The sequence below is a fragment of the Phasianus colchicus genome, chromosome 6 (genome assembly GCF_987193195.1).
Source record: "Phasianus colchicus chromosome 6, bPhaCol1.hap1.1, whole genome shotgun sequence".
Classification (NCBI taxonomy): domain Eukaryota; kingdom Metazoa; phylum Chordata; class Aves; order Galliformes; family Phasianidae; genus Phasianus; species Phasianus colchicus.
In genome coordinates this window covers 4,517,418-4,543,124 of record NC_143441.1, presented here as the reverse complement: position 1 = coordinate 4,543,124, position 25,707 = coordinate 4,517,418, and the positions used below count along the sequence as shown (strand labels likewise).

The following is a 25,707-nucleotide window of genomic DNA, read 5'->3' as shown; positions in this document are numbered from 1 at the left end:
TTTGATGACATATTTTCTCAATCCTGCACCAGGAAAATGGTTTTAATGGATAATCACATCCTGTCCGAGGCATTGGCTTTGTCAGTTTGTGAGAAGGATGCATGGACCTTCTGACAGGGATAAGAACTGTGGATCATTTCCAGATATTTTCACCATCAGAACAAATTTGCCGAAAGCAAATGTGGAGTGTGTTTTTTTCAAAGTCTTCTATGTTAATCTAGCTTTGCTCAGTTTCTAGGGGATGGAAAAAAAACAAATGTCTGACACTAGTGAGGCTCAAAGATCAAGCCCTTGGTCTGAAGCATGAAGTGCTTCTGAAGTAAATGGTTGCAAATCTTTTTTGATGTGAGTAATGCTTGTTCATTTCCCCTTGGATTTTTTTTTCTTTTACTCATTTTTAGAGATGTCTGGGCTGTTTGTCTTGTAAAAATATAATAAAAGAACATGAAAACAACAGTACTCTGTCAGACCAAAGGTCCATCTAGCTCAATAGTCTGCCTTCAAAATAGACACCAATGATGTCTGTATGACAGTATATGAGCAGTGCAAGGATTCTTCTGTCAAGCTTCTGAAGGTGCTAATGGTGGGGAGCAGTTTCACCCAGAAAACTGCTCATCCCTCCTCTCTCCTACTAAGGCTCCAGGCTAGCCAGCTTATCCCAGGGCCTCCAGCCTCTTCCTGATCTCTTCTTGCTGAGCTATATACCTGTCTCTGACCCTGCCTCCTGGATCAGCCTGAAGCCTGCTGTGTAGGCAGCTGTTCTGGACAGACGTCTCAGACCTAGGTCTCCAGGCCTGTCTTTAGACGGGCCTGGGAACTTCGTCGTAGCCTTGTCTCCAGGCCTGCTTCCAGCTACCTCCTCTGCTCCCCACAGCCAGAATTCCTATCCAGGCCTGAACCTGGCTCAACCTCTATCTGGCTCAGGGGCTGCAAATGGAGCAGGTTAGCAGCCCTTAAGTCTGCTCGCCTGGTTCAGACCGTACAGGACAGAGCCCCATCCGTGGCCTGTGTCACCAAAACCTTCTGGTTCACCTGTCTTTAATGAGTAGCCTTGCTGCTCCCTGATGATCTCCTTGTACACTCTCATCCTTTAACAGTTTACAGCTCAGGCAATTACTAAGCCCAAGGGTTTTTAAGTATTTAGCAATCCATTAGGGCCTTTCATGAACCTATTCTGCCTCGCTTTGTAAGCCTTAGTTTTCTGTGATGACAGACAGAAACTGATCCTCAACAGGGAGATCTGAGCAGTAATGTCCAGCAAAGAGTTGTGAACGTCATAAAGCAAGAAAATGTTAGACAAACTTAAATACAATTTTTGCTATTAATTGCTTCTATCATAATTTCCGTGGCTTAGTGACTTTGCCATACACATAAGTAAATAACAGAGTTTACTGATAGATGAAACAAATTAGCTATTTCAGTAGCTCAGAGCTATCACGTTCTCACTGGATCCTGTGCAGTACACAGCAGGATATAAAGTGTGTAACCACACGATGTGAACTGACTACCAGCAGATCAAACATTTCTCACTGCAAGATGTCCTAATGTAATGCCAGACAGTATATAGCACACCTTTGTTTGACACATGAAATATTCAAACGCTATCTATAGTGCTTGGAGCAAGAAACGCACAGGTATACAGGTACATCATTTTACTTAGACTTCTTTTTAGGAACTGGGGATCTAACAGATATGTAGTTTGTAGGAAAAGTGTACTTTCAGTGGCACTATCCACCCCTTATGCCACATCAACATGCAGTCATTTCTGGAGCCTTTGACGATGCTGTTTCTCCATTATTTCATGTTAAAGTGGGAGGAGCTATAAAAGATAAACCACATACAGTCTGAAAGCAAATATATCAGTGAGAGGACACTGAAACTACCTGTTTTTCCATACTGGTGTGGTAAGAATGTTAGTGCTTTGAAGAGTTATACTGTTAATGCCATGACTGAGTAATCCATTCTTATTACTCAAGGAATAGAATAAGATGCCTTATTTTTAATATTTCTGCTGTCTTTCTCGATGTCATATTCTAAATCTTGCCAGCGATTTTGCAAAAATTTAGAAAAGGACCATCCCTTCACTGTAAGAATCATTTGTTTGCTCATTCGTACTTCTTGGCTGCCTTACTTCAATGATGTTGGTTCAGCCAAATATTGTCTGCTCTTCACACGATGTAAATCTCTGCTATTGCCTCTTTTTATATCCAGTAAGGAGATAGCTTAAAAAGTCTATTGTCTCAGACACTGCAGAAGAAACCATGAGATGTGAGGAATGTGGCTTTATTATACTGCTGTAGCTAGTGACACACGTGGGAAGTATATTCTTATGCCTTACCCAGCACATTACCTTTTCTTGTTAATCTCTTCTCCTGGCAAGTTTTCCCACCACAATGCTGTTTCATCTCGGAGAGGCCAGACATTAGTTTGTCATTTGACTAAATAGATTCTAGCATCACTGTTGTAATCACATTTTACATAAGAGTGGAGGAGGAAGACACCGTCCCTTCACTACAGGGACAGGATGAACCATTTTAGGAAGTGCATTCCACCTGATATAAATTCTTCTTTAGTCAGAAACAATGAATGATTGCCTCCATGAGACACAAAAAACAGCTTTCAACCAGACCAGCTTGTTAGATATAGTAGGAAACAGGGAGAATTTCTCCTCAGCTTCCCAAAAACACTTCCCAAAATGTGATAGCAAGCCTTCTCTCTCTAAAACAGAGTGGAAAAAAAAATATTGTAGATTTTTTTTAACAGTGCACAGTCATGCTGTGGGAAAGAAAGCCTCCCCACTGGCAGCACAGAAATGTAAAAAATTGAGATTATGCTTAGGCCCTGTTCCAGCAACTCAGGCACAGAATTTTCTTCTTTCTCCAAATTTCCATTCTATGATATAGTCAAGTGCTCATGAGGGAAAGGGAATACAGTCACTGAAGTGGGTGGGAACATCCTAGTAGTTCAGTTTTTGGAAAAATGGAGCTCCGGGAAAGCTGAAGGTGCCCAGAAATTATACACTCATAAAATCTGGAGGAGCTGAAATTAGAAGCAGGTTTTTTGTTTGTTTGTTTGATTGTTTTTTAAGTAAACAAAATTCCCTGCAGAAAGCAAAAATGATTGCCAGAATGGACTTGCAGAGAGAGCCTGTATTCCATTAGTTCCTCTTAATATGTAACAGTTCTTTTGGAATTAGCATAAATGAGAACAGAATTTTTGCTCAGACGGAAAAAGACCCATTCACATATCCATGAAAATCAAGATGCAAAATGCAATATTGTGCTTGGTTGGCAGAGATGGATCGAGAGAGAGAGAGAGAGGGAGGAAAAGCCATTGACAGCTTAGAATTAGGCTTGTTTATCTTCGAAGAGTGCAAGCCTGAGCCTTGCATGTTTAACCTGTTCAGCACCAGTGAGTAAAGGGCCTATGCTGCGAGGTACAACAGCTTGCTCTGACAGTGTTGTTCATCCGTCACTTCAGAAAAGAGGAAAAATAGTCCCCCTAGCGTACCAAGGCTGTAAGAAGCAGGAGGATGTTGCTCGACTCACTAATGCAACTGTAAGTTCTGCTATGGAATTCGAGCAACTGCAGAAAGATGTAGTAAAATTCTGTGTTCTGCTGATCGCAAGTATTGCAGTTATTGAAGCAGAGAACATAAGCAATCATAAATAAGGAGCAGAATAAAAAAAATATGTGTGTTTTAACACATTTAAATTAAGAAGTAATTGGACTTTGAATTTCTGCATAATTTTAAATCTTGCCTTTCTTACCTAGGAAATATACATTCTCCTGGAAGAAAGAAGAGACACTGTTATGTACAATCATACAGTTTTCACAAATTCTCAGCTTTGTACTTGAGAGAGAGAATCAATCACAGTAATTATTGTAATTATTAAAATATTAAAGTACTACTTCAATATTTTTATTATTTCCATTAGAAAGGAGACACATACTGCAAATGTCTCTCCTTAGAAAAAAATTAAGAGTCTGAAAGAGAGCAAGAAGTCAGTGGCAACAGGGGCCACCACTTTTCCTGGATTTCAGAGATCCAGTGTATGACTCAAAGCACAGGCTTTGGGCCCCCTTGAACTTGTATTTTCATAAATTAAGTCATAATTGAGCCTTGCCTATGCGTAAACCTTTCATTGCCCCTTTCATTGTTCCAGTGCTGCTGTGGCACATAAGAAAGTCAACATGCTCTAGCATCACAACTGTCTTCCTCTTGGTTATTCTGATGAAGATCCACCAAAAAAGAATTTCAAAGGAGACAGGAACTCTCTGCGAGGGGTGAGGATGCAATAATGGACACCTTATTTTAAATTGGCAATGTAAGAGCGAGCACAGCCTGCTGAGCTCCTCTCTGAGCTCTGCTCACCAGTGCAGCCACCTCATTCCTCCACCTTTTTGATGGCTGGAAGTGGAACACCCAAAGGATGAGATATGCCAGTGACTCATGCAGAGCCCCTTGTGTTGTGGGTTTTTGATTGGCATTTCCCAGAAATAGTGGTAAAAGGAGTGGCAGCACAGGTTCTCCTGTGAGGAAGGAGCTCCTACAGCCTTGTGTGAGTGTGAGCAAGAGGCTGCCCTGTTTGTTGGTACACAAGGTGCAGCAGGCCTGAGTGTGTGCAGGTGTTTTCATATGAGCACTCTGCTTATTTGGATGCTGCGACATTTTTCTGCGTCAGTGCATTGGCTAATAAAAAATTCACAGAAGTAATTGTGAGGTTGTGTTGCTCAGGGAAGAGAAGGAAATTTGAAAGATGTTTGTATATATCCATTTAAAAAGGATCCTCTTTGGAAAGCAGCTACAAAATAAACATCATTTAATCCTTCTTTCTGATTCCTACGGAGTATCTCCCTTCAGTGCCTGTTATTCTTAAGACAGCCAAGGAAGTCTCCTCTACTCACTCTCCCATTCACCAACTGTATTTGGACTGCATGTGATGTCATGGATATTGGGCTGCCTGTTTTTTCCACAGAATTGTCCCGAGGGATGAAAAAACACCAAATCCTCAGCAGACCAAAAGGCAGCCCAAGATATTCATTCAGTGTATTTATTTCCATGAACAAGAAGCAGATAAGATTTCAGCACAAATGGTGCATTTTAATTATGTTTATAAGTGAAACGCAGAGCAGATGTTGGAAGCACCACTTCAAATACTCCTCCCTCCACCCAGAGGCAGAGTTTCAGTGTTAATATTGCATCTCTCTTTAAACAGTGCTTGGTTTGAAAAGCTTTTAAGGCTAAAATGTCTTGGCCCAGGAGCACTTCTGGCTCCCCGTGCATCTGAGCATGACTTCTTTTCTTTTTTTCTGATTTTTGAAATACTTATCAAAACTTCCTTTCTCAACTTTATCCTTAAAAAAACAAAAACAAAAACAACCAAAAACACGAGAAGAATGGAAGATAAGATTGATACACCCTGCCCATCTCAGTCCCTTCAGAATAGATGCTCCCTCCTTTACCTGTGTGCACATGCCCACACGTGTACATACATATATGTTCCATTATTTTCTAGGCATTGCTGCATGCTGGATCTTAAAATTACACTGTAAGAACTATTAGATGCTGTGCCTACTATTGGGATATTGATATTCTCACATTTCTTCGTCTATCACATGGTAAGATCAATATTATCAATACCGTTAAAAAAAGAGATACTAACTTCAAAATATTGTCAGGATCTTACTTAAAATGGAAGATGTGCATTATATTATGCCCAGAGATGAGGCTGCTTTTTTTTTCCTGCATTTTTGCTTCTGGCAGTCTTTGAAAATCAACTTTTTTTTGCACTGATACCACAAATGCAATTTTAGGAGGGCAAAAAGACACACTAATATTTATACGAAGATGTGATGCAGCAAAAATGACACGGGCTGTTATTCTAACCTACTGCCAGAGGACTGCATTGATCTTCGAAGGGTTAAAGTGCTACCGGGTTACATTAATGTCACCCTTCAGCAATCACTGGCCAATAACATATCAGCAATCAATGCCGTGGCGTGTTGTTCACGACACTCCGTTTTTGGAGACAAGTGGCTGATGTATTTTGACAATAAGAAAAAAATGGTCTTGGAAATTCTTGCAAATCTTAACTCAGAGGGGGAAGATATATGAAACAAACTGCTTCCATTAGAAAAAAAATGGTAATGTTTGCCATCATAAGTAACAACATTTTATGTCAGTTCAGTGGAGCAGTGAATGAACCAAAACTCTGCTAACCTTCAAAATGGAAAGGATTCTGTAAGTAGGATTTACATAGTCTGAATATTTTATATTTTGAGTGCTCATCACATCTCGCATAAACTAATACTTAAATATATATTTCCAATAAGGAAAACATTTGACTTTTGGTGCCGTAAAGCAGAGAGGCACGTTTGGGGCTGCAAGTACTGACACAGGATCCAAAGTCCCTGCTCCTTCCTATCCTGTTGGTAATTTTCTTTTATTAAGTTCTCCTAATTTGTGTACTGTATGAAAAAAACCACGCGAGGGACTTTGACACAAAAGAAACTTGCAGAAAAAAATAAAAGCAGGAGCTCAAACAGCTGTAACGTAGAAATACAGGGGGGGAAATAAAAAGCAGAGGCTGTGAGAGGAGACAAGGGGTTAAAGTCCTGACCACTGTCTGCATATATAAAATTATATCACCTTATCTGAAAAGTTTAGGCTCAAAAGACAAGCCACAGCTTAAAATACCTTTTAGGATTATTAAATCTTTAGGCTGAAGATTACAGCAAGTGTTTTGTCTTTGGTGAGTAGCTGTTTGTCTCACTTTATTTACTTGGTATTGGGTATTTGTCAATGTCATTTCATATCTGCAGAAAATTCGTACGTTATATGGAAGTATGTATGTGTGTGAGTGTGCTGAAGGTCACATGACTGTTTCATCCTATTTGGTGGAGCAGCTTGACTTTTTTTCCCTTGCTTTTGGTGATGGTTGTGAGTGCAGAAGTTGATTGACAGATGCATGCCAGAAACCCCCATTCTCCTTTTCAAAGACTACATATGATGGATTGCGATCTTTCAGCTCAGCAGGACACAGGGACCATGCAAGCTGTAATTGGTCAGGTATGGAGTCAGCCATTTCTCAACTCCCCTTTTATTTATTTTTTTTTTTTCACAAGGGTCTAACCATATGATTCACATAATTCATATTTACAGTACCATCTTTCTATCTGTATCTTCAGCTACCAGTGAGTGTGGTACTGAAAGTGAGAAAGGCATAAGAACCACAATAATCCGGCCAGGGAATCACGAGTTAAACCTAAAATACCATGCTTTTCTTCTAGTAAACCCGGGCTGTACTTTAGTCTGAGCTTTGCCAAATCAATCTATTTATTAATTTACCTCTGTATTTTGTTTACATGTGCTGAAGTAGAAGAACTAAGCAGTGAAAGTGTTATGTTTGCTGGGGAGTCGCTTTCTATTCCTGATGCTGTTCATTATTCCTATATTGACTGTATTCCTATACTACAGGCTGTGGATTTTTTTTTTTTTTCCTCTTTATTTCTATATGTATATATATTTTTTCTCCTTTTACTCCTAACCCAGATAATGTGTGATTGAGCTTGGTAAACGTAGTAGTCTTTGCTGCTGCAGAGGGGCAGTCTGCAAATTAAACACTGCCACAATCTGAAAGGTCCAGGTGGTCTGCTCGTGCTTCCTAATGCAATCCAGCACAACAGCTTTAATAAACAGCTCTATTTAGTTCTCCCTCCCTGTATCCAGGGAAGGGAACTGGTCTGGGGCTGCTGTGATGAAATGCCAGAAGAATATCTCTCAAAGGCCTCACAAGCTGATTTTTAGAGCTTTTCCATTTTGTCGTCTTTGTCTTCCAAATGGGTCAGTGAGTCCTTCTCTTTCTGTTTTGTGATTTCTGATAAGTCTGTAGTTTTTATGTGTGTGTTTAACTGTGCTGTTTTGAGCTTAGCCGGAAGAGAGGGGAATCATTGTCTTTTCGTTTGCTTCAAATAATAACCTGGAGTGGGGACAGAAATTAAATTATTTTCTCCTGTTTACACGGAGGGCTGTTTCCCTATGAATGCAGCCAGAGTCGGAAGAGGGTGTCTGTTTTCTTTTTTCTAACAAAATCTTAAGTGCTCAACACTTTCTCATTAGCCACTGCTTTGTAAATCGGTCTCTGGCAAAGGGGATTTTTCAAACTCTCAAAAGTTTGTGGGTTTTTTTTTTTTTTTTTTTTTTTTTTGCATATGTTTCCAGTGTAGTGAACGCATGCTGCTGAAGTGATGACATAGTGTTTGTTTCCTATACATTGATATAATGGTGGAAAAATACGCATCCTGTGCACTGTTTTCAACTAAATTATGGCAAAGCACAGAAGTCCCTCAAAGCACATGGTTTATTAATACCATCGTACACAGTAATGCATTTCTAGGCGGAAAATGTCAAATATGTAATACCATGTTTACCACAGACTTCTATTGCTTTAAATATTTTAAAAATAGAAAATACATTTTTTATTAAAAACCCCCCAAACATTAACAGCTTTCTATTAGGCTGCCTTGTACCTAAAAAGTGGGGCATGTTAGCTAGTATTACACTGCATGAAAATATGTATTTTAGAACAGGTTAATTACCTTTTTGTGTAAACTTGTTCAGTCTTAAAGAAAAATATTTAATGATTCTACAGCAAGTACAATAGCAAGGTTTTGTGCAAGTGTAGGTGACAGAAAATGTACCCTGAAACCCTGATAAATCTCAAAGCTTGTAATATCCCTTTAATGTAACTTTCTCTTCGGCATGTAAGAAAAAGTGTGAGTTAGCTATTTTGTATTTAAAGCCTGCTAGCTCTAGGAGAGTGGTTTTGAGGCTGAAAGGGTGTGAGCATGTTGGTTTTGTTTTGTTTTTTTTTTTTTCCGTGTGCAACATTTCATATTTCATCAATTAAAAAAAGTTCAGTGAATGCCTGGAAGAATGCTTATCAATGTGTACTGTATTACTGTATTTCATTTCCTAAAAATCTGATAACAAGAGCATACACTTAAAATACCTAAACGTATTCTCTTTTTAGGTTAGCAACTTTTTTATAAACGTCAGAATTTATCTACGTTATTATTGTGCAACTTAATGTGATAGGTGTTTCAAATGTATTTTTTTTTAGATCTCTACACGAGCACATTTGCATGTTCTGTGTGTAATTAGATACATCCAAAAGAGTTCATAGAAACACATAATTTTCAAGTATGTTATTGATTACTTGTCCAGTGTTTGGTCAGTATTAGCTGATTTGTGAAGATTAAACAAATATTTAATGATTTTTTTTTTTTTTTGACAAAATAATTTGTATTCTGTACTTATAGAATCAAAGCATTATGTAAAACTTGGGAACAACAGAGTAATAGCATAGTTACCATTCATTACTGAAACTAGAAATACACTTTCTTAATGTGCTCTGATAGTCAACTGATAATAGAAAATGACTATCAAAAAATAAACCTCAAGCCATAAAATCTCTATACTGTAAGTCTTTGTTTAATACTGATAAATAATAAAGGTCTGTGCATTTAGGATGTGTATATTGCTAGAAGATATGTTCATTTCCTGACATTATTGTTTTAGACAAAAGTTAAGAGTCCTTGTTAACTTTCAAACCTCAGAAATCAAAAACTTTAAATAAATGCTTATCATTTGCTCTTCTTATTTCAGAATCATATTTTTTTTCTCCAGATTTTAGCGAGAACTAGATTTTGTTTTGGCTAATCTTGCAGATGCAGCTTTAAATTCCATCTCATTTGCTTCTAATGGAGTGTAAGCCTGCCTAATTAAAAATCCAAACTATACATGTGTATCTATGCTCCAGTAGACATCAGAAACACTAGCAGTTATTTGTAGCTCAAACGCTCGTCTGTGTATGACACAGAAAGTAATTGCAGGAGCATGCTGATTTAAGGGCATCCTCATCATGGATTACGTGTTCATCATTAAATGCACTTTCCACTGTTGTTTTTTTTTTTTTTTTATCCACGATTTCATCCGTCTCCAAGCACCCATGCCTGCAGTGGCTCCCACTGGTGTTGGCAATGGCTGGCACAGTGCTGCAGCCCTCTACTACCTGGCACCTGGCTCCAAAGTGCAGAACTGTGCCTGTACCTTCCCTCTGGACTTTTCCTCCCCCTAGCAAGCAATTAAACAGCCAAGTACTCTGAAGAGCAACCTCCTTGCCTAGTGTGTCAAGATCTAGAAGCCCATTGCTCATTGTGATTTTGATTCATAACTGGAGTGCTTGGAATAAAACCCCGATCCCTGTCTGCAATAGTCTGTAGCATCCTTCCTTGCATGCTGAACAATAATACCCATCATTTCTGTAAATGTCTTTTGTTTTTATGGAAGCAATTAGTTGGATTTTGTGTCACATTCTATATATATATCCTGAGCCCATCTAAATCAAAAGGTAATTAAATGTATCATCTAATTATTCCAACCACGCTGTATTTTTTCTTCCTCGTATATTTTCTAAAAATCTGTGCTGCACTCTTTTCTTCTATCCTTTTTTTTTTTTCTTTCTTTCTTTTTTTTTTTTTTCAGACCTGAGCTTGTGAGTGACAGGTTAGTTCATCAGCATTACAGCCCTCCTGTTTTTGTCTCATCTCATGCAGACAGGTCACCGTGTCCAATCACCCTTCTGGCTCTGCTGGCCCCAGGGGACCCAAGGCCAGCCTGCCATCTTGATCCACCGGCCTGAGGGCCTGGGCTGGCTGCACATTTCTGTGTTCACTGGTTCTTGCAAATGTAGTGTTTTTAAAAAAAAAAAAAAGAGAGAGAGAGAAGAGAGGGTTAAATAAGATCTCTCTGTAAATTATGTAGCACTCTTCAAATAAGCAGGCACTTGCAATTATTGTTACGGTGCTTGACTTCTCCTCCTACACACTATCGAATACACGCTATCCAAGTTTATCAAATATTTTTAAATGGACAATGCTCTGTTTTATCTCGTATTAACAGCTATTTATGCAGTGCTAAGCACATGCTCTTTACTCAGACAGAGCTCAGCTCCAAGGCCCACTTTTGGTGAGTAATGTGTTGCTACAATTAAGGTTGGCCTTCCTACTCTGCTTTAGATCCTTGGGCTTGGGGTTTTTTTAGTTTTTTTTTACCCCCCATGATTAATGATGAAGTTTCATCTGTTGTCCGTATTGCTTTGTAACTCAGATCACAGCATATCCAGGAGCTTAATTTCCAGCAGAGCCAGATGAGAATCAACTCTACAGCGTTAGTTTGTCTTGAGCCATCTTCAAGTCATTCCTCTTGCAGTAACAGAGAAGATCCTTCTCCCCTGGAAGATTCCCATCTCTAATCTACAGGAGCATGTATAACTTAGACAAGCAGAAAAGAACCACCTTACATGTAATTTTAGGACCCACTTTATAATTCAGGAAGGATATAAGCCTTTTTGTCCACAGTTTGGGACAAATCCTGTAACATGATTACTTGCATAAGTAAGGTCAGAGGAGGTGTCCCCTCGGTGCCCAGCATGGACATGCCTGTCCTTTACAGACACCAGCAGCTGCTTTCTGCACCTCGAGAAAGTAAGAGAGAGGCTTATGGACAGGTACATGCTGACTGCTGTTTCCAGTAGCAGAGAGACAGTGTAAACAATACGAATTGTGTTTGAAAAACTTCAAAAACATCTATTTTTTTTTTTTTAATATTTATGAACAAGCTGGTACTCTGATAATGAAGCATTCCATCTCCGCAGAAACGTACTGCTTTATACACTCTCCAGCATACTGTGTCCTTAAGAATTATTATTGTAAGGATGTGCAGGAATGCAGTGGTAATATTTTACAGTATAAATATTTGTTATAGAGGAGTTTGGATCTCGTTAACTTAATATATGTAAATTCTTTGGTCCTAGGCCTGGATTCCAGCAAAAGAATGCATTTCTCTGTTGACTTTTCTTTTTGCAGCAGAAAAGATGGATTTTTATCATTTTCATTCATGCTTAAAAAGGCTTTCCTTGTTTTCACACTGTAATCAGGTTTTAATTTAAATCAGCCCTCTAAAAACATCTTTAGTCATTTTCCCTTATTGAATTTCTTCACTTTTTTCCATTCTGTGCTTCTCTGCTGCCTCGTGTGTTAGTTCGTGGGTCAGGCCAATTAAGAGGTCAAATCTTTAAAAAGCTGTGGTTTATGCTCTGTGTATATTCACTATTATTCTAATTGTAAGAGGAAAATAATGTATGCCAGATGACCTTTAAATTGCTGGGCAAAGCAACACTCGTCCAGTGATGTAGATTTTTATCTTTTGGCAATGCATTTACATTCAAGAACCTCTGCTGTGTTTCCTAGATTGTAGACTGATAATCTAAATACCAGTCTGGGCCACTTTTGTATGTAAGGTACAGAGAAGTGACTGTGCTGAGCCTCTTATCTTCCACTGACCTGTAGCTGTAACAAGACTTTTATTTTTCTTCTCTGATCTGAACTGCAGCTCAAATGGGGGAAAATAAAAGGACAGTTGAAGACAAATTGTATACAGCACTTTCAGCATTAGATGAGAAGATGGCAAAACAGTCTTGTTCCTGTGATTTACATCTCTCAGTGCCATTTTCTTGCAATGCTTCTTACCCTAAAGTTGAAGAATGGCACGAAGACCAGTGCACTCTGAGTATAGACTTGAAATTATATCTTATTAACGGGGCTTAAGCTTGCACTTAAAAGTTGCTCTCTTAAGTGCACACAAGCTTTGGCATCGTTAGGTACATCAGCAATGTCTGCTGCCACAAGGTGCACAGCACAGCACAGAGCTCAGTGGGACTCCTCACAGAAATAACACTTCCCAGGATCTGGTCCAGCTTGCCTATTGAGTAACTGTCATTGCTAATAAATATAACAAAGCCTGGTTTAAATGCCAGCTAAATAAATGCAATGCAAACTCTTTTGTAATTAGAACTGACGATTAGGATTAAAGATAGTAATTCAAGGCCCTTGAACGTTTTTACTTTTCAGGGATGTCGGGGCTACAGGTAAATGGACTATAGCTTCGGGGTTTTTGTTTTATCGCTGGCTTTGAAACCTCTGTGATATGTAGGACTGTTTCTTCAAAAGAGAAAGATTAGCTGTTGATATTTGCTACTGATTCTCTGTTGACTGGTAGTGCTGTTCCACAGGAGAGCTTTGTCTAACTGTTAGATCAAAAGAAAATTTTGAAGATCAAGAGAATGTTCTAAATTCCCAGCCACTTCTAAAAGTGGTAGTGGGAACAAGCTGAAAACAGAAGGTTTGGGTATCCCCAGAAAACTTTATTCTGAGCCAAACTTACATTTTCTGAAGCTTTTTAAAATAGATGTTATAGTTCCTAAAATAAAAAAGCCTACTACTATTATGAAGGAGTGCTACAGTTTGTACTTGCCACACTTTTTAACAGCAAAATTAGATCCAGAAAGTTCTCTTGCACAGTCTTCCTTTTACCCACGTGTGTTAACAGCCATTGGGATCATTAACACTTGAGCATATCCTAAAAGCTGAGGAAGGATGTTTTCCAGGATACCCTGAGCCTTGATCATACTCTCAGGTGTGGCTGCACAGCTGTCCTGTGCCCTTTGCTCATACCCTTGAAGATTTACAGGACACTCACACTTGTTCTGATCAGAACAGGTGCTTCTGGTTTACATGCACCACATTACTGTTAAAGAAAAACCAACAAAACAAAGCAAAAATTTGATCAGCATTGCTGCAAAATCTTACTTGCAAGAGTAGTTTTTGATCCTGTAATATTTCCAGTCAGTGTAACCTAAACTACAGGCTAAATGTAACCTATTCCCATTGCTAACTTTTTGCAGAATGGGACCCTGAACCTATGTGCACTGCAAAGAGGAAAAAAAATGTTAGAATGGAACTTTGTGTTACCTACAGGAATTGATTCCATCAAGTAATTTTTACTTTACACATTTCTAGCGTTTCCAAAGCTCTCGGTCTCCATACATGTTTAGAAGATGCAATCCGGTGGTGTAACTGTGCATCCAAAAATGAAACATTGCAGGGGCAACAGTAAAAGACAGAAGTGTTTTTAGTCACCCCCTGCTATGGAAACAAGAATTTCGAGCAACAGGAAATAGTGAAAGTCATGTTAAACATATTGCAGAACAGCTGGTATTAGGCTGTAGGAGACAATGCCACATCACAGTGTTGTCCTTTATGCTAAGCTGTTAACATCTCGGGCTACTTTTCCGCTTACTGAGCCAACTTGTAAAACTCTAACATAGGTTTTGCTTGAGTTTCATATTTCCTGTGCAGTAGGGAGGGATATTATGGAGTAAAAAGCCTGATTTTTAGAAGGCGGTGTCTTTATCCCATTTATATATTTGTTTTTTAAAAAATAAATAAATTAGAACACTTTCTATCCTGATCTCAAGCTTATGACTTAAAATCACATTGTTTCCCATCAACAGCAAATAGCATAGGCTTCTATGTCTTCATATTATAACAGAAACAGATATTATAACAGAAACATAACAGAAACAGAAATATTATAACTAAAAGCTGTGATTTTTTTTTTTTTAATAAAAAACAAAGAGATGTGCTCCATCTTTACTGAAAGATCTTTACTCCAGCTTTAAAAATAAAAAAGGGTTAAACATGCAAATAGCTCTGGCAGTGCTTAAGGCAGACCCTTCTGCCATACTGTTGGTAATGGCACGAGGTGCTGCCAAGCACTGAATGCTTCCAGAATCTTGGACTTCACACCATTTTTGCACTTTGCTCCAGCCAGGCCTGAATGTTTTCAGTGTCCCTTGAAGGAAGGATTAGGCACTGAAGTTCCCAAGGGAAAATTCTTTGTTTGGTATTTTTTCCAGCTCAGACACTGTTAATGAAGGAAAAATTGAAAAGCATCCTGTGAAAATTGTTAAGTTTCAAGTGAACAAAAATAATCTTGAATAAAAGAGAATTATGCTGCTGTAGGAAACAAACAGCTATTGCAGGAAGTCTGGCCATGAGTCTTACCTTCCCTTCTCTGTGTCCATACCTTTCTGTGTACAAAACGTGCTTCACATTCTTTAAGTGGATTATACAAAGCAGAAATAACATCTGCAAACAAGAAACTGTCAGTCTTTTGGAGGAAATGTTGAAGTTGTAGGAAATGCAAAAGTGGTTTATGATGTGGAAGAATAAAGTGGAAGACATCAAACTCATATCATTCCAAGGCAAACTGTGGTCTTGGAGTTGGAAAAATGTTGTTCATTAAGAGCAAAAAAACCAAAACAGCTCCTTAAAAACTGGATGTTCCAGCTTGGTTCTTACATCCTTTGTGTTGCAGTACTGAATTCAGAACAGAGGAAGCCTAGTCTTGCAGCCAGATCTGACAAATGGCAGAAGTGATGGCTTGTGTGTTCTAATGCCCATGGTCAGAAAGAAAGAAAGATAAGATTTTTCCCAAAGTTTGGGTGCAGCATTTACCACCTGCTCCTGCTTCTCACAAAAACAAAACAAAACAAAACAAAAAAGAAAACAAAAGCCTGTAAGAGCAAAGCCTGATAGAGGAATAACTGGAGTGCCGTAAAGCAGCACATGAGGGTTTTTAATGGCTCTGAACACAGCTATATTTGTGTTTGTATTAGCGATACTGCTTATTTGAAGGGTCACAATGAAATCATTTAAGCATATTCTTGAGTGCACACCCACAGAATCAACAGGAAAGCTCACATATTCTGTTTTAGGCAATGGGATGCTGAAGACTTGGATCTCACCTGACCACAGTGGAATTTAGACACGTATCACCAAAAAAATAGGCTGGTTCTCCAGTTCCATTCAGTTAACCCCAGAGAGCAAGAGTCTGTGTGTGAGGCTGTGTGGGTAGGTGAAAACCTGGAGGCTGCATCTGAGATCTCTAGGCTTTAAGCAATGGACTCATTGGCCTGTGTTCTGAAAGCAACACCTGGGTTTTGAATAGCCAGTCAAAAGAGGGGCTGGAGTTTGCGGTTTCTTCCCCTTATGTGTAATGGCTTCAGTTTATTTTTAAATTCCTGCAGTATTCTTAGCAAAAGGGGAAATTGAAGGTTGCCCCCTAACTAGGGAATTAGGGTGATGAATTTAACCCAAGAGGACTGTGGATATTCAGCAAGCCTTTGTTCTGTTCTACTCATGTCCTTATGCCAGGCCCATCACCGTAGTTATTAGATCTCAAAGATTACATTCTTTGATCTAGTGATTTCTAAATCCTTAAACCACAGTTTATTTATTTAAAAGGTTATATCCGACATTGGATTGGATTGTAAAGTACCCTTTGACTCTTTCATGAAGGACACAGTAGAAACACATGCTGCTGAAGGAGTATTTCCTTCTGACCACAAAGCACCACAGCATTTTATTGAACTAAGAACTGCACAGAGATCTGTGCTTTTAATCTGACCAGTGTGTTGGATTTTTTTTTTTAACCTTATTGTTACCACGATGTCATTCCTTTCTGTTACAACAGGCGTTTATTAGGGTATGTAGGTGAATCTTAGCTACTACTATTAAAAAACAAAAGAAAACAAAACAAAAAAACAAACAACAAAGCAACAACTGCAAAATAACCGCACATTTTCCTAAGGAAATAAAAGCACACTAAACCTCAAACAGATGTTAAAAGTGAGTAAGTTCAAGATGTGTTCTTGGGGTCTGTTTTTGATCTGATGTTTATCAGTGTGAATCACAAGTAGCTGTGGAGCTAAATAGAGTTACATTCGGGTAAACATGATCAACAGCAGCTAAGAAGCTTGTTCCATCAGATTCAGAAGCCCTCACATGAGCAAATTTCCCAGTGTCTTCTACAGCGCTTGATTAATTAGGAACTGTATGATGAGAGTTCCAAGCAAACCAGCAAGAAAGCACGGAAAGCAAAAGAAAGGACTTTGAAATGGGGCCCGGTGTGCTCTGTGCCCTGACTGATATTAATTATACTGGATTCAAACTGGTCTCTTTTTTTTCCAATCAGTCCTGCAAGGCAAACTGTAAGAATTCTCATGTAATTTCCCTTAATTCTAAAGTAACCAAGACTGGAATTGGCACTTGAAAAGAAAAATCTTATTTAAAATAGCAATTATTGTTTCATTCTTTAATGCTTGTGTTTGGTTATTTTTCTTTTTTGGGAAGCTTAGCCCCTGGAGATAGCCTGATTCTACTTTATACTGAAACCTCTTTATACCATCTGGCAGCACATAACAGCTGTAAAGTGGGTGTAAAAGTCATTTATTTATGTGTACTTCAAAGTTTTTTATATTTCCAGAATGGTAGAAAAACACCATAGTGTAAATGGGAATTAGGCCCAAATAGATGGAATGGAATTACCAGCTTGCAGATGGAAATGGCAAAGGGATAGGCAGAAATCAGGAAGAGAAGGACTAAGCCTTATTTAGCCACACATAGGTGCTCATTAACATCCACTCTGATCAGATGAACTGAAAAAAAAAAAAGAAAAAAAAGAAAAGTTGAAAGTGTCAGATTCTGTCTTACCTACCATCACCTGCACCTTTGCTGGTAGTAAGTAAAACATGGAAGAGGGGGGGGAAGTGAATACCAGTCAGACTACTGTAGTCAGTGCCTGATTAGACAAACAAACCAAAATAAAGACTGCTTTCTCAATCAATCAAGTTAATTACAGTTTTCAGATGAGTATACTTCTGAGCTACCATTGAACAGAACAAAAGGTTTAATCTATGACTCTCATTCTCTCTCTTTTTCTTTCTTTCTTTCTTTCTTTCTTTCTTTCTTTCTTTCTTTCTTTCTTTCTTTCTTTCCTTCTTTCCTTCTTTCCTTCTTTCCTTCTTTCCTTCTTTCCTTCTTTCCTTCTTTCCTTCCTTCTTTCTTTCTTTCCTTCTTTCCTTCTTTCTTTCTTTCTTTCTTTCTTTCTTTCTTTCTTTCTTTCTTTCTTTCTTTCTTTCTTTCTTTCTTTCTTTCCTTCCTTCTTTCTTTCTTTCCTTTCTTTCTTTCCTTCTTTCTTTCTTTCTTTCCTTCCTTCCTTCTTTCTTTCTTTCTTTCTTTCTTTCTTTCTTTCTTTCTTTCTTTCTTTCTTTCTTTCTTTCTTTCTTTCTTTCTTTTTTTAAGCCCATGGTCTTCAGTGTAGTTTGCTGCAACACTTGACAAAGATCTATGTTTCCAGAGTGTTATTCTGTTAGTACGCCTGGATTAGTGAAAAAGAAAACAAATGAAATTCGTAGGAATTAATGTCAGTTAAATTCCCTCTTTCTATACCTTATGTTATACTTGTCAGATGAACGCTTCAACTCCCAGTCAAAGGGTGGAAAAAAAAACAGCAAACAAAGAGAGAAGTGAAACACAGAATGACAGTGACATTAACAGGAAACATCTTAAAATTTAGGCAGACTAGGGAAAAAAAAAATATTTAAATAGCAATGTTTGGGTAGACCTAGGAGATTACTGAGAAATTTGCAGAAGATTCCTACTCCTTTTTTTTTCATAACCCCTTCTAAATAGGTACACAGGAGGCTTAAGGGATTCCGTGAAGACATTTTTCTTTTTGCTTCCCCATTTTGTGGGAGCACAAGGGAAAAATATTGGCAGGGCTTGTAGCACCTTCTATAATTAAAGTGGCTTAGTATTTTCTATCAGAAGACCTTTTCTGCTGCTGCTGTTAGCTTACCTCATTTTATATACTTTTGAGACAATTTCAGCCCAAGTACTTCAGCTGTTTATGCAGAGGCTAGGGAAATATGGCATAGTTTTGTCCATTTTAAAGATGTGCCATATTTAAGAGAGAAAATGTTAATTTGATAAGGAGTAATAACATCGTATCTGATATATCTTTTCAAGTATCCTGAGACAACCCACTTATGTTTTATTATCTTCCAAGCCTTTGAAAAATGTAGTTGGCACGTGTTCTCTTGGCAACTCCAAACAGCCACATCCACTGAAGAATCACAGAAAAAAAAAAAGGTGTGAAAGTAACCATAAAGTCATGGGCACATAGACAGGACCAGCGTAGCTGAGTCACATCTGACAAGTATTTGTCTAAGTACTTCTCGAAATTCCAGCAGTACTCCTTCCACAATATCTTTATCCTGTTTATTCTGTCTTTAAGTATCTATTTTAACTTGTTAGAGAGTTTTCCTTACAGCAAAATGAATCTTCCTTGCTTGAAGTTAAGCCCATTTCTTTTTCCTCCTTATGAATATCATACTATTTAAGCCTTTCTGAATATTGTATCTGATATGTAATGGGTTTTGGCTTCAGAAAGAAAAGAAAAAAAAATATTCCAGACTAAATTTCAGAAAACTTATTTGATTTTAAAGTTCTCTGGGGAGATTTGCATAATTTTTTAAAGAGAATAGGAATTTTAAAACACCAAGCTGGAAGAAACATAAGGACTTTTTTGCTCTCTCTTTCATATGGACAAGAGGTTTAAAGGTTTCAACAAAGCTGAATTTCAATGTCAGTGAAGAATTTCATGGAGATCTTGCCATTAGGATTTCCAAAAGGCAAAACCTATCAACCTCACCAGTAGTTTTACTAGAGCAGTGACTGACGTAGCAATTTTTGATATAAATAGACACTGATATTTGTACAAGGTAGGCATATGAAGCCCCTATGATTTGTCATACTCTTAATTCTCCACGGCCTCAATTAGTTATTTACAGCGTTGTAAAATGGAAGCATTGCAGAGCCAAGTACTTTTCCACTTCAAGTGCCTAATACAGTTACTTTACTGCAAAGTAAAAGCTTTGGGTTACTAAAGAGAAACAACATTGGATTATCATTTGAACAGATATAATTGCTACTTTCAGCAGCTTGAAGCCACTTTAATTCCTATACTACACTGATTTTATCTCTGATAGGAGGAGGTAATTTTCTGAGACTTATTTAGCTTTTCTTTGGCATTATTTACAATTGCAACCATAATCTAATGTATGATTTAGTAAGAGCATACCATCATACCGAAGGAAAAAGGGGAATGGGTGGCCACTACAAATCACTTATGAGTGCCAAAGTGATGCACAAAGGGAAAGAAGTAATTGTCAATGAAAAAAAAAAAAAGAAGAAGAAGAAAAAAGAGATGTAGAGGAGAAGGCGGCAGATAGAGAAAAATGTGCTTTGCTAAGACTGAAATTCTCAGTTATTTTTGAAGAGCTTTATTACAGTTTTATATAGTGAACTACTTGTCATAGGACTTAAATGTTGAAAAATTAGGACTGATGGCAATAGAAACATCTCCATATTGCGTTCTTTCTCTTCATCCGTTCAGAATACAAGCTCATGGACCTGTCCTAACATGGATCAGCAAAGCACATGTGTGATAGCTGTGCAGTAAACAGAGGTCTGAGCTGTGATCACTTAGATGCAGGTATACAAACAGGGCTTGAGCTCCATCATCTTCCTGTTCTTTTTCAATATTAAAAACAAACAAACAAAAAACCCTTTTAGCTGCTATCAGCTTGGATATTAATTGTTTAAGTTCCACGCTTGTGCCTGAATTGAAGGCAAACTGATATTAGAGCTGCGCAGTAGCAAACTGACACCTATGATATTTCAGATAAAGCCTGAAAAATTGAGAACATGCCTATAAAGCAATCCTCACAACAGACTCCTGAAGTTTTTCTGTTAGCAGAGGCATTGTTGCACATGGTTGTCTTCTCCTGATGGAATTTAATGATCCTTTTGAAATTGCTCTTGTAAAATATACTGTTGTTCTGGTCAATATCCTTCTGCTTTGGATAAGCTTCTACTTAGTAAATGCTACCTAGAATATATACTGTTTCTGCAGCCATATTGCACATGACACTGAGTAAGGCTAGGAAGATAAATTATATATTTTAGAACCCTCTGTTCATGTTCTCATGCAGCAAAGGTCTCCCCTGCAGGCAGCAGAGGAAGAAAAACAAGAACACAACATGATGTGATTGATGAAATTTAGCCAAAATAATACAAGATTTTTTGTTTTCACAAATGATCATGAGGTAAATTGTTAAGAATGGGTTCCATATGCAAACTCATTTTGGTATCGGGGCATGTCTTTGTAGTTCTAAATCTCCTTATGCTCTCGTCCCAGGTCTGTACCCCTGAGCTCAGGAAGTGCTACTGCTGGCATTTAGAGATAGCAAATACTAGTTGTGGAGACTCAACATTTGATTCTTTAGCTCAAAGGTGGAGAACGTGGGACATGTAGTTGCAGTAGTATCATGTAACAGAGTGGGTAATGAGCCACAAAAATATATGGCAAAATTTCCAGTGCATGTCTTTTTTGGTTTTTTTTCCTAACAATTCCACTTTTTCAAGCCTGTGCAGTGATGTCTCCTTACTTCTTATGCTGTAAAATGTTAGGCTTGGGGTTTTGTCTGTAACATTTACCCTACAATTTCTTGATCATGAGCAAGTTTATTCATATTTATAATCTTTATGAATGTGTATACAAAAAGTAAGAGATGAACTGCACCTAACAACAACCATAGGTGCTAAGAATACTAGGCAGCTGATTGCACATGATATCACAACTGCTATAACTTGTGAGCAAGGAAAGTGAGCAAGGAAAACCACAATAGAACAAGACGAGCCAGTGTTTACACTGAATGAGAACACCTCCATTTTTGTGACTGAAAGTTGCCTAAGAGACCACCAAACAGAATGTGTGTGACCTCCAACTCAAATTCAGTCGGAAAAAAGAAAACTGATAAAGGAAGAAAATAAGTGGAAACGGAGTTCCTGGAAAAGGGATGAACATTTCAGGAAATAGTATGACTATGTATCAGGCTTTGTGGAAATCTAGTGAATATGTAACACTTTTGGAAATGTAATAATTCCACGAGGACGTTTGTTTACATCAGCTGAGATGGAAATTGAGAAGCACCTTTACTCAGCAAGGGATTCCTCCCTGAGCAACAAGGAGCAAGGCAGGCCCAAGGCTGGCTGAGCCCAGGCCATCATGCAGGGTGGCTGTGAGGAGGAAGGTAAGAGGCCATGCTGAGATGCTGGCTCACAGGCAGGCTTGGGAAAGAGTTGCAGCATTGCAGGAAGAAGGACTAATGGCCCATGTGGGGAGATGTGCTCCAAGTGAGGCTGGTCAGGACAATTGAGACCTGCTGTTTCCCTCGAGGACTGGTAGAGGAAGCCCTAAGCAGCTGGCTGTGAGACCAGCTTGCAGCCTGCTCTGAAATGGAGAAGCTGAGTGTTTGCTGAACGATACACATCCTCTGAGCTTTTTAAAAACAAAAACTTGATTTGAGTCTGGATTTAAGAACTTCTTTTTTTAAAAAAATTTTCCACGGGATGATGGAGAGCAGCATGAGGGGGCAGAGGTGGGTGAATGTCCTCTCTGCACGATTGCCCTCAGTAGGGAGTTGATTCCACGATGGCAGGGCATGGTGCCCTTTTCCCCACTCTGCCTCTGTCTTGGTGCTGCTTGGAGGCTGTTATGGATAGTCAAGCTCTGTGCTGTGGCACAACTAAGATGGTACTGAGGCTGCTGTGAGCTATTGGAACCTACAGGCAAAGCAAACACAGTTTGGTTTTAATGCTGTACCTTGAGGGTGCCCTGAGCTTCTGCTGCTTCTGGCATTTCCAGGCTCAGGGAAGTACAAACACAGCTGCAGGGACAGGCACAGTTTTTGAAATGCTAATACTGTTGGATTGTGGAGTATCTAGTACACATGAAATAACTAGTAAATGTATTAAGGCCCTGCGTTAAGGCCTAGGTCTCAACATGGTATGGGAATAGACTCAGGTTGCTTCAGGAATCCCTTTATCTATACTGTCCTAGGATCTGTCAGGAAGCTATAAATTAAAATAAGGAACGAAGGAGAAATGTATTTAGGCACGATTTCAAAAACTTTGCAGTTATATTGTGACGTGTTGTACTCAGCTTTGTGCTAACAGCATTGGAGAATCAATGAACCCTTTCACTGATCCGACATATAAGGTAAATTGATTGGAATTCTTCGCAATGATAGAGGATTAAGCATGATTACAGCATTGCTGAGTTTTGGCTTTGCAGGCAAATTTCTCTATACTAGTTGCATGGAGAATGCTTGAAGAAATGTGATAGTTACATGCATCTCTGTTACACTGAGGGGCAAGCTAATTCCCTGTGGAGTGCAGACAATCTATGGCCAGCTGCAGACTCCTGTGAACTGTCTTTGGGTCAGGAAATATTTAGGCAACCATTGTTAAAAGATTGTAATTTTGTTCAGAATGGCTTCCTAAAACAGAGTTGTGAAATACAGATCAGCACGCAGTACGAGTTTTAGAAAAGTGTTTGGTTCATTTTCCTATGTTTCGGTACTGTCTCACTTTCAATGGATTATTGTTTAAGGGTTAAGAAAACAGTTCAAAACTGGATTTTTTTTGATAGGTGGCGATCTTTTCTTCAAAGGGGAAAGATGTTCCACAGATGAAAAAGTAGAACATTAGTAGAGAGCTTTGAAAATCCCCTTTTAAAGAAGGAACAAAGAAATAATTATTCTACCACCGCATACAAAGGTATGGGTTTAATCTTTTTTTAAAATTTAATATACACATATACAGGGCTCTTTTTCCCAGCACCTTGATGAGGGTTTTGACATTTAAACAGCAAAAATGAGAAAACCAAAGTGTAGAGATGCATTCCCTTACTTCAACTCTCTTACTATCCTTTACAAAATTCATACTAGCCATTCATACCAGCCTGAACAGAATCCCAGTCAAGGTAAAAACTGAATGATTTTGAGAATCCAGGATCTGCCATGTCAAGCATTTTGCTTTATAATATTGGTAACAAGCCTTCTCAACAGAAAGTATGTTGGACTTACTACAGTTAGCATTCAATATGACTGCTTTTTTTGTTCTCTGCTTATACAGGGCTTCTACATGAAAGGCTTTTGTTCTTGAATAATGTCATGTGAGCGTATCTGCATTTGTCTTAAAGAATATCTCTTTACTATACTTGTATATTTAAAAGAGTTTCAGAAATGCAATGTTTTCTGGCTTCTAAGCCCTTCATTTACCTGTAAGATGAAATAGAAAATACCTGTTGAGCCTAGTGATGTTACACAGATTGCAAGTAGAGGTTCAAGGAAAAAGTAAACCAATTCCAGTTTAGAGTTTGGCCAGGGTATTCACTGCTAGAGGACAGAATGGAAAAAAAAAATAGTAGTTCTGCAGCTGCACAGATGCAGGCTGTTCTTTCTCCACGTTTCTCTTTTGAGTAATAGCTCACATATGTTAATATTTGTGCTTAGTAACACAAGGTAGTGTTTGGCCTCTGAAGCACCTGTGCTTCTTTTTTGTTTTTATTGCACACTCCTTCCAGTCTCAGAGACTGTTCTCCTTCAGGTGCTTTTCCCATTTTGCAGCTATGTAGTTGGGGTACAGAACCGCATCAGTGGATGGAGCTCAGGTGTATCAGGCTCACTTCACATATTTGCTTGTTCCAGGCAAAACCTGATAAAATAGCCCATTTCACTCTGTACCAAATGAGAAAAGAGCTAAATTATTAATTATTAATTAAAATAGGATGCAAATTTATTTGCACTGGTTTCTTAAGATAGAACCTTCTTCATTCTGTGCATTCTGTGTACGTGGATGTAGTTCTGACACTGTTGTTAAACATGCTGCTGTTGGTATTGCTAAACAGACCTTTATCATGAGCACAGGCAGATCAAGTGTAAATACTAATTAGAGACTAATCCAAAAATCTATTGAAGTTTGTGGTAAGATTCAGTGATCTTTGGATGTGTCCCAAGGTAAAGGATTAATCACTATTTTAGCAGGTTCTGCCTCTTCAGTTGAGAAATTATCTTGCTAACAAGGGACTATTCTGTTTACTTTGGTCCTCCCATGTTACAAAGCTTTCCTGTTTTTACCTTTCTAGGTCTAGTATTAAATGGGGAGGTTGGTGGGAGGTTTAGGTTGGGTATTAGGAGGAAGTTTTTCACCCAGAGGGTGGTGAGGCACTGGAACAGGTTGCCCAAGGAGGCTGTGGATGCCCCATCCCTGCAGGCATTCAAGGCCAGGCTGGATGTGGCTCTGGGCAGCCTGGGCTGCTGGTTGGCGACCTGCACATAGCAGGGGGTTGGAACTGGATGAGCACTGTGGTCCTTTCAACCCAGGCCATTCTATGATTCTGTGATTCTATGATTCTTGAAAACCTCTAGAAATGCTTTCATCAAATCACGAAGGTTGGAAAAGATAATCCAGCCTAACTGTTCACCTATCACCAGTATTTCTCCCTAAACCATGTACCTCAGTACAACATCTAAATGTTTCTTGAACACCTCCAGGGACAGTGAGTCCACCACTTCCCTGAGCAGCCTGTTTCAATGCCTAACCACTATTTCTAACATTAAATTTTTCCTGATCTCCATCCTGGACTTCCCATGGCACAACTTAAGGCTATCACCTCTAGTCCTCTCACTAACTACCTGGCCACAACCTCCTTTCAGGTGCTTGCAGAAAGTGATAAGGTCTCCCCTGAGCCTCCTCTTCTCCAGTCTAAACAATCCTACTTCCCTCAGTCACTCCTCATAAGACCTGTGCTCCAGACCTTTAACAGGCTTCATCTCAGCATTTTTTTCTTTCCCCTCAGAAGTTTGTAATTTTCATCACATAAAAAGATTGTTGCTACACAAATAAAAATTATCCCAATTTTAGGGATTAGTGTAGAGTTAATGTTACATGAAAGGATTAAAAATCCATTGCAAGCATCCTCTTAATGAGAGACTTAATACTTTCTATTTTCTATTTTTTTTTTTTAATTTGGAGACCAATATAAAACTG

At 38.6% G+C, this 25,707-nt stretch overlaps 1 protein-coding gene across 2 annotated transcripts in view; it reads left to right on the top strand.

Moving 5' to 3' along the window:
- POU6F2 (POU class 6 homeobox 2) overlaps positions 1 to 25,707 on the top strand; it is a 338,317-nt gene that overhangs the window by 26,668 nt on the left and 285,942 nt on the right. The window contains exon 1 of one of the 2 annotated variants that reach the window (XM_031599404.2): positions 6,731 to 7,072. The exons of the other annotated variant lie outside the window; for it this stretch is intronic. Coding sequence (XP_031455264.2) covers positions 6,968 to 7,072 — 105 coding nt within the window. The 5' untranslated portion in view covers positions 6,731 to 6,967. Of the gene's footprint in view, positions 1 to 6,730; positions 7,073 to 25,707 lie in introns of those variants that run through there. 2 annotated transcript variants of the gene reach the window in all.